The following is a 16,763-nucleotide window of genomic DNA, read 5'->3' as shown; positions in this document are numbered from 1 at the left end:
CTTGAAGGAGTAAAAAACATAATGTGGTGGCTCATTCTAGTGCTAAAACTGAGTTTTGAGCTATGACACACGGTATTTGTGAACAACTTTGGCTCTATTGTTTTAGAAGACTTGCAGATCAAAAGAGAAGGACCTATGAAGCTTTACTGCAATACTAAATCAGCAATCAGTATAGCTACATCCTGTTTAGCATGATCGAATGAAACACATTGAGGTGGATAGACATTTTATCAAGGAAAAGCTTGATTATGCTTTGATTTGTACCCCATATGTACTACCTTCACGAGGTCAACTTGCATATATTTTTATCAGCCCAGTTTAGACTTGTAGCAAGTTGGGAATGGAAAGAATTTGTTCTTCAACTCGAGGGAGAGTGTTGGAAATAAAATCACATTAATCTTCCCCTTCCCCAGTAGTCAAGATTCTTTTACTATAACAAGCAGAATAGGTTCATTCTATCTTAGGAAATAGTGATAGGTAATTACTTTCTTGTAAACTGTAGTTGACATTTTATCTTATTTGTAAGGTCTATGAAATACTTTTTAACCTCTTTAAGAATTACACCACTGGAACATATGCTTTAAGTTTTAAAATTCTATGTAACCATATAAAACCCACCAAAAAAAATTAAGAACTCTTCTCAATTGGAAACGCTCTGATGAACTTTTTAGCTGAAATATTAAGTCATAATGATTCGGAAAAAGAAGACCCTTAAAATACATCGATACAACCAACAGCATGGCGCTGCATACGGCTATATATTTCGTCTTTTTATAGTCTTTATTTTTTTTTCTTCCCACAGCTTCTCCTTGATTTCTATTAGCACTGGACACACGTATTGCTGATGTGCCGGCACACAAGGAGAAAATGATTTCGTTAAGATGTTTAACAGAGAAAAACGATCCTCAATTTACAGAATTTTCTCTCCAATTTCTATCCTAAAACAATATACGATGGCAACAGCACCAAGGAAGGCCGGGGCTCAGAAAAGCAGTGCAAATAGAACAAACGAGTCCCTTCCAATGCTACAACCACAGCTATTTCCTTCATATAAGCCGGCCAATATATCCCAACTAGCCTAACAAGAATCTGAACACATCGCTTAAAGAAATAATCCCTTCCACACGCTTGCTGCCAGCCTCCACAACCACAAGTCTCCTAACCCCTGTAAAGTGAAGGAGGAAATCGGCAAACAAGAAACTGATGTCATTTTTTACCTTTTCCTTTTCTTCCAAGAAAGTAGAACGAGCGTTTTAGTAAAGAAAACAATACCAGGATTAGCCAACCGCTCCATCACTTTGTACAACGATTCAGATCTCAAACACATGTGACATCTCTGACCATTGTAAATCCCAGAAGGAGAGGTTGCATCTTGTCCCAAAAGCAATGCCTACAATCACAAGTGCAAATATTTAGATCCAGTTTCTGCTAACAAACAAAACCAATGTGCTATTCATCACATAGTAATCACCTGGTGAATACTAATTTCATCGAGAGATATCCTAGCATAAGCTTTATCTTTAGCCAATGCAGTAATATCGCTGAAAAGAAAATAATAGGCACGTTTCATATATGCTAGAGGAAACCTTTCAAAGTATACATAGAAAAATCATCAAACACATGGTACAAAAGGGGGAGAAAAGAAATACTACCTTCTTGAATAAATGTCAAGCAACGAATCATTAGCATCCACAATCGGTATTGAGCTAACTTCGGCTGCAAAGAGAAAGCATTTTTGCTAAAAAGAATGGAAATAAGGCAATTATTTGGTATACTGTGTAAAAATAAATCCTTTGTATTCATTGCTTTCAGTATAAATATTTTCTGTATAGTTGACGCAGATTCCAATACACATCTCTCTTGCAAGTATTCTAACTTTTGCAACACTACGAAAAGAAAATTCAGTTCCCATGAGAGCGGTGAAAGCTATTCACCAAATATTACCCTCTTGCCAAAAAAAACAATCACAAATGTATTCATGAAATGCACTTTGATTAATTCAGTTCCCATGGGAGCGGTGAAAGCTAGTCACCAAATATTACCCTCTTGCCAAAAACAAAAAACAAAAACAATCATAAATGTATTCTAAGTGAAACATGGTGTACCACTCCATACACTGGACTGTTGAAACTTTTTTTTTTTTTTTTTTTGACATTTTCAGATGAGTCTCAACGTTTAATATTTGTCAAACAAATTGAGTGTTCCTATTGGTTAGTGCAAAAATGAAAGGTTGCACCATGTGTGCACGAAACACCCCTTCAATTTTGTGTTCCCTTTCTTAATTGATAATAATTTTTTAATTAAAGAAGGCCATTGAAAGAATAGCCTTGGAGTGAATTTGAAGTTGGAACCCTTCATGAAAAAATAGTAGGGGGAGAAACCATAACTCAGCAACTAAACAGAACAAACACCTTGTTAAGTTCATACAAAAGAATGATCACCTTGAACAAACATAGACAAAGCAGCACCGAGAGAAGCACTTGGCATCAACATTGCTAGTGGCCGACCATTTGGTTCCCCAACTCTAGGCATCCATGTACCCAAAGGTATTGAAGCCACTGGAAGTTGAAGAATGGGCAAAGAACTCAAGGAGTGCTTAAAATGCCTGCATATACCTGAAAATTAAATCCATACATCAGTTCCAAATTCCGAACCAATTTATCTATAGCCAATTGATTCAGTAGCTTACCTTTTAGTATTCCGGATAGGGAAGCAAGATGTAGCAGTTGAGGATATGAACCATCCTCTGAAGAAGAATGTATGATAGGGACAGTTGACACCTTGTTTTGCAAAACCTTCAAAGCCACATCTTTTAGACATTCATGGGGTCCGGCCTGAAGATGAGGGGGGAGCAAAAAGTCCAATCATAAGCATAATCAGAATGAAGTGTTGGACTAAAAAATGCATTTTCTTCAACATACAATGTTAAATCATCATCAAGCATCTGAATGCTCTTAGACAAACTGAGAAAGAATATCAAATAGAAAAAGGAGCTTTGTATTTCTTAACTCAACTGAAAACAGATTACAATGGGAGAATATATAGAGGCTGACTTTATTGGTACAGCTGTACAAAAGTGGTTAACAGAAGCTAACAGCTCTAACAAACTAACTGCTAACAGCTCTAACTGACTAACTGCTAACATTTATCATATTATACTCTAATAAATGCAAAAGAATACATAAAGATTTACATTAAACAAAATGATAAAGAGTATAGAGCAAAAGGAATAACAGATAATTGGGAGAAGCAAATCAAGCAATGGAGCAGAAGCGTGGCCTAATCCTACTCCCTCTATATATGACTATTACATACAATTTAGACACGTGACAAAAACAAACTTTCAGATCCAAACTCTACTATGATTTCTAAAATAAGATAATGTCTCGCTGCTTTTTGTTCACATATCATGTATGCATTTATATACTCTATACTTTAGGTTCAGTAAACATTGTTTCGCTCAGAAGCCCACAACAAGAACTAAATTGTATAATTTTTCTCAAAAACAAACCAAATGAAACTCATACATTAAAAAATGAAAATTGAACCAGTGGTATATACCTATATCTAAATGTCTTACAAGATATTCATATTGTCTAGGACTTAATACTCATCAATTATGTTGCAAATGCATTCCTGAATATGTCAGCTTACAACCCTGAACATATAAAAAGTTGACAATCTTACACAATATGAAAGAATAATGTAGAAAACAGAAAAAAAATGATCACAACAGCTCATGAGCACTTACATGAACAAATCGCCAAGGATATGATCCCCCATTACTATCAAGTGTTCTGAATTGTTGAAATTTTCCCTCTTTCCAGGCGGCTATAGTATGAGTCTCAAGTTGTTCTTGAGTCAAATTTGAACCATGATTCCCCAGCTGAAATCATGCTAGTTACATCATTATTGAATTCACAGAAATATGCACCAATACACCATGCATTCCATTATAAGAGTAAGCTATGAATCATATATTAGATACTGAAGAAGTAACAATGAACAATCATGATGACAGCATGAAGGCTCTTAAACCATGCAAATCTAACATTTGAAGGACCAGAAGATAATTTCCTAAAAACAAAGGTATGAAAGAGATTCTAGAATGTAAATACTTTCAATGCTAAAATGTCTCTTCAAATATTTTTCATAATCCCAAATTATCTTGTAACAGTTTAAATGATTTAGTGTAAGAATTGTACAAGTGTTTATTCGCCACAAACCTCTTTCAATATTAGAATGAAGTCCATTGCACTAAGAACTCCAACGAACTGGCTCTTGAAAAAATCCCATAGAGGAGCCATAGATACACCCTGAAAGCAGCTTGCATTACAATTCATATACAAGGTAAAACTCTAACGTGCAGATGGACATACCTTCCATGGACATGGGTGTGTGTGCCCTCATGTAAATTAAAAGGGGGGGGGGGGGGGGGGGGGAAGGCATGATAAAAATGGAGTAAAGAGGCAGGGAAAACCTGTTCATAAAGAACATGGAATGCTTGCTTAACTGGTAAATTTATATCCAAGGCAATGACCTGCAATTATAATAAACCAATCAAGAAAAATGAGCTAAAGCAAAATAAGTTTCAACTTTCAAATTCTTATTGAATGAGGATGGAAATTGAGAAGGTACAAATATTCAAACCTTTCCTGACTCGGGAAGCAAATTATATGCAGTATGCGTGGACAGGAATACAGATATACGGTGGCGAGAGACCTCCAGATCAGACACAGGCATCCTGGGATTAGCTTCCTGGTAAAATTTCCAGGTCATGTCAAGTAGCTTTTTTATGTTGCATATAGTCTAAGACTACAGGGAATCCAGGATTATAGAATGCAATCTGACACCATTTGAAATGAGATTATATACAAGAAAAACTAAGATATCTAATTTTTCAAAGCAAAAAGAAGACTAGAAGATTCAAATTCAATATGATCAAATCCTTCAGGGAAAAAGGCAAACATAGTTGGTCTTGCAAGCAGGTCAAATAATCCGGCAAGAATCACATTTGCCTCTTCTGGTGATTTTATTTTGCTAACTACTGTATGACAAACAAGGCAATGAAGTCACTTTAAAATAAACAGACCATCATTATTTCTTCTAAATAGCTGATAACTTTCACCTTACAGTAAACTCTGACTTCAGTAATTTATTAAACTGGGATTTTACAGTCACATGTATAGAGGACTACAAATGCATGCATGTTTTTTTGCATGAAATGAACCCCACATTGAAGACAACAATAATGGCTGTCCATCCATTACAGTAAACTCTGCCATTCCTGTTGTATTGGAAAGAGCAGTTCATCCACACAGGAGGAGTCAAGCTCCTGTGTCATTAGAATACTATCCAAACACTAAAATGTAGCAGCCAAAGGGGAAAAAAGTGAGAAGGGAAAAGAAACTTACCATATTGTCAACCTCCATGTGTGATCGACCAGGTGTTTCAGTATTTAAAATGGAAGGTAAGATATCTGGTTCTCTCACTATATAAATAGTATTCACTACTCCACAGCTCCCATTTACAAATGGCTGCTGATCATCGTGCCGCCACTCACCATCTACATTAAATTTGTACTGCACATGATTGGAAACAATATTATCCCTGTCAGTATGAATCAGTAACCTTCACCATATTGTGTTTAGCAGTATTTTAATATTTCCTAAATCAGATCAGATATTATATCAACAAGGTGGATTATATTAAACATACTAGCACTATAAGTGAATGTGAAAGGAAAGAAAGTAAAATACTACTTAGATAAATGGAATATTAAATTAATATCTGCATATTAACATATGTCATAATGGAACATTTAAAAATACTTGTTCCATCAAAAAACAAAATATGAACCCAACCTACCGCCCAAATTTCTTCAATCTAGTTATCAAAATTTTTATATCTCCCACAATAAGAAAATTAATTCCCAAGAAAAGATGGAAAACAACCAGACAGATGACAAATAATTTCTATATCACTAAAAGTATCACATTGCATGTTTATTCATGAGTTTGAATCATGATAAAAATTATAATAACACTCTCCCTCTTTTTTCCATTCTTTTTATATAAGGAATGTTCTATACCTGTACCCAAATCCCACCCTACCTCCATTCAAGTGGTAACTAATACAAGAAAATTAGGGACCATTTGGTTTGAGAAAACATTGTCTGTTTTTACTTTTAATTACAACAATGCCACATTGTTTTCACTTTATTTCCTATTTTCAAAATCTTGTACAAGAAACAATAAAAACTTTTTATTGTTTTCTGTTTTCCCTGCTTCCAATATAAATTTTTGAAAACAGGAAAAAAAAGTGAAAACAATGAGACATTTTTGTATTTAAAAGTGAAAACAAAAAATGTTTTCTCAAACCAAACAGCCGCTTAATAATCTTTTTTCTCATGTCATTACATAAATTAGAGGAGGAGAAACAGAGTTTCAGAAAAATCAATGACAGAAATTGCTTCTTCAAAATATACAAGGCTTGATTATACATGTACTCAGTTGTTCTGATGTATAAATTAAAACAGGAAGAAAAACCATACAGGATTTCAATTCTACAAATAGGAAAAAGCTGCAAGTCAAAATGAGATATTCTAAAATTGATAGGGTGGCAGCTCCTGCAAATATAACATGCTTCAAATTCATGTGTTAAAGTTCTTGATAGAGGATAGTCTGATTGGCAATCTAGGTTATAATAAGCTTAAAGCATTACATGGTACGCTCAAATAGATCATTAGTCTAATCTACCACCTAGTTGACCATCCTGCTTCTGAGAAAGCAAGCTCGCATGACTTCCTCCATAGTCAAAATGATGGAAATTACCCAAATGTTTTGTCACTTCAAATCCAACCATCAATTTTACTTGTCCACTCTTTCCAACAACTCCAGCAGGGGCCATGCCAACTCTCATGCCTTCCATGAAGGCCATGCCAACTTTTACCCATAAATTACTGATACCAACTCCTAATGAAAGTTGAAAATCATCATGAAGTTCCTATCCTTTTCCGCAAAATCTAAATTAAAAATCACAACCACACAAGTTGATGTTTAAAGTAATTAATTCATAATTAATTTACAAGTTCACTCCTCTTTTTTGGTTTTCATTTTTTTCTGGCAACACTGATAAACCCAATATGACAAGCTCATCCCCTTACACTGATCTTTCAAAGAGAAGCACACGCTCTCGAACCTAATAAACCATCCGGCACATACATATGTACATACATACAAGTAAACAATGTAAAAGTGTCAATTATACTATGGATAATATCCTCATGTTTGCCAACCAAATTCAGAGAGGCCAAACAACCTGATGAAACCCCGGCATTAAGTTGCAAACAACTTGAAACACAGCAGGGCATCCCTCCATCGGAGACATAGCTATATGGTTCGACCATCTGTGTACATAATACAAGTCAACATTAGTAAATTAACTCCCATTCCTAACATCTCAAAAAAAAAAAAATGAGAAACCACAGAAAACAATTACATCTATGACGTTAAATAACAAATCATATCAGAAACTAGTGTTGTGATAATAGGTAATAAGATAGATACCTCGTGAAAGAACCAGTTAGAAACACCGTTGTTCCCCCATAAGGCCAAACAAAGCGCCGTGGAATCAAAATGGGTCCTGAAACTCCACTCCCCTCACAAGCCCCATCCACAACAGAAGCAAACATTTCCCCAACAAAATTCAACACCTAAAATTCAGAGCAACTCTTAAACTTCGAACAACAGAGCCACGAATCTGAACAACCAACGACGGGAATCCTCGGAACAGAGGACCCCCTCTCCTCAACAATCGAACATGCAGTGCACCTTTGCAATCAACACCGCACTCCTAATTGCAATACCAAAATCACGAGCAATGTCAATCGAAACCTCTTGATCGACAATTCACCGCCTGAAAATCAACGAATTCCAAAGCACCATTGAGTTTAGAAAGGTAAGTACAATTTGGGTGTAATTCGTCACAGAAAATGCGCGGAATGAGCAGAAGGTGATTTAGGTCAAAAGGAGAGAGATGATGTATGTGATGTGATGCAGAGAGGGAGCGAACGAGAACGAGAATGAGAATGGAGGGGAGAAGAGGGAAGCACTAATTAAATAAATAAATGATTAAAAAATAAAAATGGCAGGCAGAGAATAAAGGGAGAAGAGAAACAGAGGGAAACAAAGGGCAAAAAATACAGTGTGCAGTAATAATTATGTGAGTGACAAATCAGAACAACACATCTAATAAAAGCTATACATGCAATATGACAAAAATTAATTAGTGCAACTCTAAAATGATGTTTATTTATTTGAGCCCACTCTAATTTCACACTTTTCTTAAAAAAAATTGTTTTATCGCTTGAATTAACTGACTATGATCATTTATTTACAAATATATGTAATAATATTTTGTTTACTTACAAAAAACATAATATAGTTTTAGACCACTACAACTATATAATATAGTCTGTAACTATAAACTAATATAAATTAACTAAACTTCTCACTAATGTAAAGGAATCTAAGTGGTTTTAGTATATGAAAATAAATTAAGAATTTAATTGGAGTATATGAAAAGTAGAAGAAAGGATACGTTATTACTTAATAAGGAATTGTTATATATGATTAGATTATTAGTTTTTTTAATAATTATTTTTAAAATATATTTATAGTAATTTTTAATTAGTTGATAACATAAAAATGTGTACATCGACAATATACCAAAACTAAATTTATAAATAAATATGTTTTATTGTTTTTAATAATACTGTTTCAATTGAAAAATAAAGATTATATACTTAAAGTTTTCTTCTAATTTAAATAAAATTTTAATATAAATATTTTTATAATATTAACTAATTAAAAATATCCTAAATATGATTTTTAAATTATTTATTATATAAAAAATAATTTTTAATTAGAAACCATTTATGGTGGTAAAAAAAAACCATGCTATCATTTAATTAATTGGTTGATGGCACAAAAAGAGAAGTTGTTGTAAGAATTAATACTGAGAGATATTATGTGTAATTAGAAAAAATCTTCATGGCGTTATTGTAATTTGTTCTAGGAGTTAAAATGTTCCTAATACTTTAATTATTTTATTTTTGATTATAAAAAAGAAAATTAGAAATAGAGCAATAGTTTGCATCATCAAAGAGTATAAAATATAGGCCTCGAAGAAGGTTGTCCTAACAACAATTCAACAAAGCTGGGTTTGGTGAAGTTTAATATAGAGATTATTTTTTAATAAAATTTTACACTAAACGATGGACACTCTAATAATTGTATATGCTTGATTTACAAGGTTTAGTGATAGAATTTAATTTTCACGTATTGTTAATATAAATATTTTTATCAACTAATTAAAAATTATTCTAAATATATGTAACTTTTAAAACAATTAAAAAAAATACAACTTTACGCTATCAACATATTTTTATTAAAATTTTAGTTATATTTAAGTTGTTATATAAGCTCGAAGATAATAATTTAAAAACCCAAACTTGTAAAATTCATGGATCATGGCTCATATGATTTAATTGATAAAGGTAATTAAACTTGATAGTATTAACGAACACGACTAATATATTTGTAAATTAACATCACTTTCATGTTATTTCACACCTTGTATAATCTAATATATATTGGATTGTACGTATAGTTTAAGCTGAGAAACGAAATAAAATAGTTAGTTCGCATTTGGATTCACCTCATTATTGATATTTTTTATTGCTTCTCACATGCTTAATTAAGATTATTTTTGGATTTGAACATGTCAATATTAGTTTATTACTATCACAAATTTATAATTTAACAAAAAAAATACCATGAATATATAGCACGTATTAAAAACTTAGGGTAAAAAACTAGTTTAAACCTTTAAAGAAAGTTTTAGTGAAACTAACACACTCGTGATCATTTCCTTATATGCATTTTCATGAGAAATCCTCCTACTGTGTTATTACTCGGGAGTTTCCAATTGTTTTGCAACTATTTGTATACCTCACAATTCAAAACATTTGTCCACGTCAAGAAACAATGTGGGTGCTGGTGGTATGTTCATAAAGCAAGCCATATATCTCATCATAGCTAGGGGGGGCATTGATTTTACTGCCAACCAAACAGACCCAAAGAATCTCTTGTTTTGTTTTTCCATTGTTGCCAACGAAAAAGCGATACAAACTAAATGACATGATGGGATCTTATCGTGGGGCCTCAAACATGAGTAGCTTAATTAAGGACTTTAATTTTATTTTTCTTTCTTGAGTGGTAAGCGAGAATGGATCTCCACAGGAGTGTTAAAAAAATTAAGTTTTGATTGAATTGTAATCAAATCTAAATTGGATTGATTTTTTTTTCAAATTAGTTTTAAAAAAATAAGTATATTATTTTATAAAACCAATTCGATTTGTTTTTATAAAAACAGTTTGACTAACCGAATTAATTTTTATTTAAATAACTTTTTATTTGAAAAAAAATAATTTAAAGATCAGTGCGAAGTCAATTGATTCTTAAAATTAATTATAAACTAATTCAGAATAGAATTAATTTTTAAAAATCAGTTTGATTTTAAATTAATTTAATTATTTAGATATAAAATGGGTTAAAATAATTCCGAACAAGTTTGATTTTGGAGTAGCCTAGGCAGGGTGATGTGATTTGAATTGAAATTGAGGGTGATAAAGTCCTGGTTGAGTGGAACTATGGGATCAAGGCCCATTGGCGAGCTGCGGCAATGGCCTACACCCAAACGTGATTCTCGGATAGCATCCACCATTGCAATTTATTGTTCGTTGGGTCATAGGTCATAACGGATGAGTAATGACAATTTTGGGAATAGAGCTAGAAATTAGTTAAGTTGAGTAAAATGAATTCATAAGTTTACTCGAGTTTGATTTAAATCTTCTTAATTAATTTGAATTCACCTTAATTTAAACTCAAATAATTTTGTCGTTAGCTTGATTCATTTCAAAATTTTGATTATATTACATATTTCATTTTACAAAAATAATGATAATAACTTATAATATAAACACTTGTATACATGTTTGAGAGAACTAATGATAACAACTTATAATATGTTCATAAACTATTTTCAGCTTGCTACAATTATACTTTTTTATAAACATTAAATATTTAACTGTAAAATGATTTTGAATATAAAAAACATGCGTTTATTTTTTGGTCAAAAAAATATTTTGTTCACATAAACATTATTATATTTTTTTATCAATAATTGATAATATAAATTATATGTACCTATGTTTGTATTTTAAATTTAAGGTTATTTTATTGATAATAATTTAATGGGTTAATTATGTTCTCGATCTTTAAACTTTTTGCAAAATGCACTTTTAATCCCTATACTTCCTAAACAATTTTTTTAGCAACATCAACGAGAGACATGATAGTTACATAATTCATCGCATCATTAATAAGTCTGATTTCACAGACACATGTAAAATTATTTGATATTTTTAATAAGCCCTAGCAACATGCAATACAAGGTATTTTCATAAGCCTTTTTTGTGTCAATACTTATAAACCAAGCATGTTAAATTGTATTTGCTAAATGCAATGCTATGCAAGGTATCAAATAAAATTTATGAATTATGTAAAAATTCACAGTTGAAAAAGATGAAAAAAAAAGTCTATATATATGAAGGATAAGACATATAATAACAATAAATTGTCAAATGATAAAACTATAGACATTCTATCATTTGCTGTGAAGCTTATCATGTAAAACTCATTCATATACCACAGTGTAAATATACTATTTCTTTGTAAGTAACAAAATCATCTGCTAAATCACTTTGGTTGTCAATTCTCGCATCAAGTAATGTAATCAAGCAAAAGACTCAATACATCTCATATAATCAACTCATTTTTTCCTTTGACATGTATAATATTTGTCTTTGACTCTTTATTGCCGTGGAGAAGAAATTTAGTAATAGAACTATAATTAAAGTTTATCTCTTTTTATGAGAATACATTGTACAACTAATAAAATCATATGTGGAAATATAAAATCTAGACATTTATTTTGATTCATTCAAATTGATTATATATTATTTATTATTTATTTATATTAATTAATCAGTTTACAAAATACTAATCTATTATTTTTTAAAGAATATTCAATAAAAAAATAAATGAAAATATTCTAGGATATACATTCTGCACACAATATTTGTTTAAAATAATATACCATAAATTGATTTAATCAATACCATTTGGTATTTTATACACAATATTTTTATATTATATTTAAAGTCTGTATTATTCACCAAAATCTATGCTATTTTATAGCTCCAAGTAAAAACTTATCATTTTAATTAACTCTGTAATTGATTACAAAATCTGATTATATATAGGATATTATTTTTATATTATATTTAGATCGTACATATTTTTATATTTTAAAATATAGATGACGGATTGCATTAATATTATTGTAGTAAAAGTACTTTATTTTTATTTAATTCTCAGTAACTGAAGTAATTCACAATTGTTATTCTAGAGTTTTAAAAAAAGTGTATAATATAAGCATTTATCAATATCGTAACCACGTAAATTTTTTAAATGTATCAATTACATTATATAACAAATTTGTCATTTCAATGTAAGATTGAACCAATTAAGAGATTAAATTCATTGTAAAATTAACAAAATTGAACATTAAGTTTCTCAAATTTAATGATGAATTATTATTTTTTTATTAATTTATTTTCTAAATCAATTAACTAACTTCATGACAAATTAAGTTCTATCAAATTTACAATAAATTTAATCTTCAATTTGAAAGTGAAAAGACAATTTTTTTTTGTTGAATGAATGAATAGACAAATTAAATATAAAATTGACAAACTAAATTATATAAAATAAACTTTTAACAAATAACTTTGTGTCTAGAAAAATATTTTCTTACTTATAAAAATTTGTACGTTATATAATTTTTTTTATTTAAGAGTTTAATTCTATGTACGTTAGACAGTATTTTTCTTTGGATAATCTTAAAATTGTTAGAACTCAAAAAATTATCATGAATATTTCTTATATGTGACCCAAGTGAATCATTCCTATTTAACAAGTGCATCTCCCAATAGTTTCCACTTTTTTCAAGGGATGATGTGTATGATGTCCCTCACATGCAAAGAGTGGGTGATACTAATGGTATCGTAGTCACATGAAAAGAATCTAACATCTCGTTGACGGCTCACAACCCACAACTTCTTTAAGCCTTGTGAGAGAATAAGTCAAATATTACGAGTAAATTATTTATGAACTTCATCCTTCAACAAGTGTGGATCAACCTATATTAGGTGTTAGGTTAGCTTGATGGAAGTTTTCTTGCTTAGTTAATCATGTGAAATTTGATACTCTAATGATTTATAACTTCTCAAATGTCAAATTTAAAATACATATATAATTATTGGTCATAATTAATCGGTTCATTTATCATCTTTGACAATTCACGTAAATATTTAAATTAAATTCTATTCTTAAATTTATCGTAGCTCAATTTTAAGAAATTCAGAATCGATAAAACGATTCACTTTATCATATATGATACTTCACATTTATATATTTAAATTAAATTCTATATTTAAATTTATTGCATATTAATTTTAAGAAAGAAGCCAATTAATAATTTTTATACAATCTTAAACTTATGTATGTAGTTAAGTATATCAATTTCAGAGAAATATTTACATTGTTAATTTTTTTTACCAACAATGTATCAATCAATTAATTAATAAGTTTAATTATCACGTATTAACAATGAAAAATGTTTGCTTTAGCCTTTTGGGATCCTCGTTTAACCCAAATTCATGTCCAAAGCAACTAAAAGTTGCTTCACAGGTTCACATCCTATAGCACTGGACATGTTAAAAAACACATAAATTGTATAAATAAACTTATTATATCTGATTGGATAACGGTATTATTTTACACTGCTATAAATATACAACCTATTTTCTCTTAATTAGTTAATTAATAACATAAGAAGTTTATGTCGACCACGGTTAAAAATACAAAAATCTAACACTAGTAAACCCTCGTTCAAGTTTTGAACTACTGTTATACGTCAAAACACAAACAAGGACTTGCTTCTAAACCACGTGGTCAACTCAACTCGGGGGTGTGATTAACTCGGGCGCGTCACGTTGGTGAACGAGAACTCGGTTGTGTTTTAAAAGTGAGGAGTGAGGACCAAACAGTAGTAGTTCATTTCATGCCGTTCACTTGAGCCATTAAGCACCACACCAGGTTCTCTCTCTCTCTCCACGTTAACTTCTTTTTCGCTTTCTTCACTTTCATAACACACATATATGAAAATCAACTCTAAATATTATCACCATCCATTTTTATTATTATTTGTTTTAATTTATGTGTTTGCTTACTTGATGATGCTATTGCTTCCCTTTCAAGCCTTAGCATTTGACATTTCCACCATTTACTCTAACTCAAAGGTTAAGAAATATTCATCTTCCCTTGTCATCAACCTTTAGCATGTCCAATGCGTGTATCCGTGTTGTTTCTTCTGCTTTGGATTATACAGTTTATGTGTGTGTGATGTGTAATGACATAGGATATGGAGAAAGGTACCTATGAATATTTCTGGGTCGTTGGTATTTCGATTAATTGTTAGCAGTACGTGGTTGTAATGTGAGTGTGCTCAATCTTTGTGTCAGTGAATGTACTTGTTATGTTCTGGTTTCAGTGATTTTTTCTTTTTCTTCTTTTGCTCTTCCTGCAGGATTGTACGTGTGAAACAGTTTGTTATGTGTTTATCTGCAAGCACTTTGACTGTGAACTTGCATACAAGTGGATTTGGGGTTGGTTATTACCTTTTTCTCAAGTAATCAAAATTCTTCGCCTTTACATCGTTTTCTTCACTGGGATTTTATTTTATTCTCTCCCCTCCTTAGGTTGCACGTATAGCGGTTGTTACCGGTGATTGTTTTGAGGTTGTGTTAGCTATTGAGGAATGCTTTGCTTGAGAAGGAGTTTACAAATTTTGCTTTTCTGGCATATAGAAAAATTTATAGGGTTTTATACGAGTGATTTAGGTATCTATTTGGAGGATTCTGATGCTTTATCATATTGGCAATTGGTGTAGCTTCAGCTGTGTTTCAATTTTCTTAGGTACAAAAATAGATTTTTTTATTTGTTGTAATCCTTTTTTAGTTAATGGCCAATGAAGAATTCCTTACCCATTGATTCTGTTACTTGTACTCTAATCCTGAGTCTGTGAACAATGGATTCTTTTAAGAATTTGATAGTGGTGAAAATAATTGAAAGTAAAAATAGTTAGCGACCTAACATTTTGTTACATAACTATTAGCTAATACAAGATTTGTTCTTTATCGGAGCTGAATGACACTGTGTGATTCAAGTATCCGACTTCACCTAATGAGATAAGACTTTTGTTGTTGTATAGCTATTATCATATGTGAAGGGTTGAAAAGTTCGGAAATTAAGTATCAATTCCTTATGGATAGTTAATGGTTAGGAATCTTAGTTCCTTCAATATGTGTGATGCTTTGCAAAATAAATGGCCAGGTAAATGAATGGATGTTGAATAACTCTGTACATTACTTTTATACCTAGTTGAAAGTCACGTTTGAATTGTGCTCCTTCACAATGTTATCTAATCTACAGGTCCTTTATAAAGTTTCTTAAGATTTGAGTTTATAATTGCTTCTTACTTGGTTTATTATACTATGTTTCTTGGCAGATGGAATCAATTCAGCAGAACTTTAACGATAATTTCATGGATCATGCAACTAATAGTCCTCCAAGTTCCTCTTATATAAGCGGGTTAGTCGGAGCGCGCTCCACAGATGAATCCTCGAGTTGGTCTTGAATACCAGATGGAAGTTCCTTCATAATAAAACAGTTGATGATCCTGTTAGTTGTCAGAAGAGTGGAAGTTTAACTCTTTCTTCAGCTGAAAAAAGTGTAGAAGAGAATGACGAAGAAAGCATTCTCAATGAAGTCTGTCAATTGATGCACGAGTGTTTCTGATGATAGCGTTGAGAAATCTGAATCACAGTCATCAGTCACCTTCAGCATACCCCAAGTTCCATTGAAGTCTGAAAATGGTGAAATGATGGCAACGGTAGAGGAAGATGGGCAGTGCCTAAAGGCAAATGATCAATGTTTATCATATGATGCTCAGGCAGTGGTTGAGGAGCCACCGAGAACCTCTTGTGATGTTGTATCTATGGAACATCAGCCTAATATAAATTCCAGGAGGCAGAGCACAAGAAACCGACCGTTGTCACTTAGAGCGTTGGAATCTCTTGAAACCTTCATCCAAACAAACTGATTCTTGTAATGGTAGTGGTAACAATTCTGGTAGTGCCTATAACAATTCTGGTAGTGGTAACAACAAATCTCTTGAAACCTTCATCCAAACAAACTCATTCTTGTAATAGTGCATGCACAATTTTATTTTCAAAGAATGAAGGAATATTCTTCATGCACCATTAAAATTTATTCTACATCCAACATAATAAGGAAAATTTCAAAAGCACCCTTCAGTTAAAAATGAAATACACTCAACCCTTCCACACACCATTCACGTGACACAGTTCCTCCTTTGCTTCACTATTGTGTTGCGACACAACTCCTCACTTCCTTCCCTACTGCGTCACGAGCCTGCTCCCTCCCTTCCGTTGAGTTTCACCATTCATCTCGCCTCCTCATCTCCGTATGGGTTTACAGATTCCCAATTTGTAT

At 31.7% G+C, this 16,763-nt stretch overlaps 1 protein-coding gene across 1 annotated transcript; it reads right to left on the bottom strand.

Annotated features, from left to right (window-relative positions):
* Positions 1-644: 644 nt before the first annotated feature.
* LOC114400799 (sucrose nonfermenting 4-like protein) lies at positions 645-8,165 on the bottom strand. Its single transcript, XM_028363434.1, has 13 exons — positions 7,569-8,165; positions 7,321-7,408; positions 5,415-5,582; positions 4,651-4,758; positions 4,481-4,540; positions 4,227-4,316; positions 3,752-3,886; positions 2,690-2,834; positions 2,442-2,615; positions 1,653-1,716; positions 1,472-1,541; positions 1,273-1,390; positions 645-1,165 (listed from the first exon to the last, which is right to left on the bottom strand). The coding sequence occupies exons 1-13, from the start codon at positions 7,691-7,693 to the stop codon at positions 1,074-1,076; spliced, it is 1,437 nt and encodes a 478-aa protein (XP_028219235.1). The 5' UTR covers positions 7,694-8,165; the 3' UTR covers positions 645-1,073.
* Positions 8,166-16,763: the final 8,598 nt, after the last annotated feature.

The sequence above is a fragment of the Glycine soja genome, chromosome 19 (assembly GCF_004193775.1).
Source record: "Glycine soja cultivar W05 chromosome 19, ASM419377v2, whole genome shotgun sequence".
Taxonomy (NCBI): domain Eukaryota; kingdom Viridiplantae; phylum Streptophyta; class Magnoliopsida; order Fabales; family Fabaceae; genus Glycine; species Glycine soja.
Note: the sequence above shows the minus strand (reverse complement) of the source record. Positions and strands in the feature narration are given on the sequence as shown.

Bases quoted from the DNA above. Each gene is read 5' to 3' on its own strand.
- LOC114400799 (XM_028363434.1), bottom strand. From the start codon at position 7,693: ATGTTTGCTTCTGTTGTGGATGGGGCTTGTGAGGGGAGTGGAGTTTCA. The intron at 3,887-4,226 runs GTTTGTGGCGAA...GCATGATTTCAG, and splicing joins TCATTCTAATATTGAAAGAG to CTGGGGAATCATGGTTCAAA. The intron at 1,717-2,441 runs GTGATCATTCTT...TTCTCTTTGCAG, and splicing joins TTTGTCTATGTTTGTTCAAG to CCGAAGTTAGCTCAATACCG.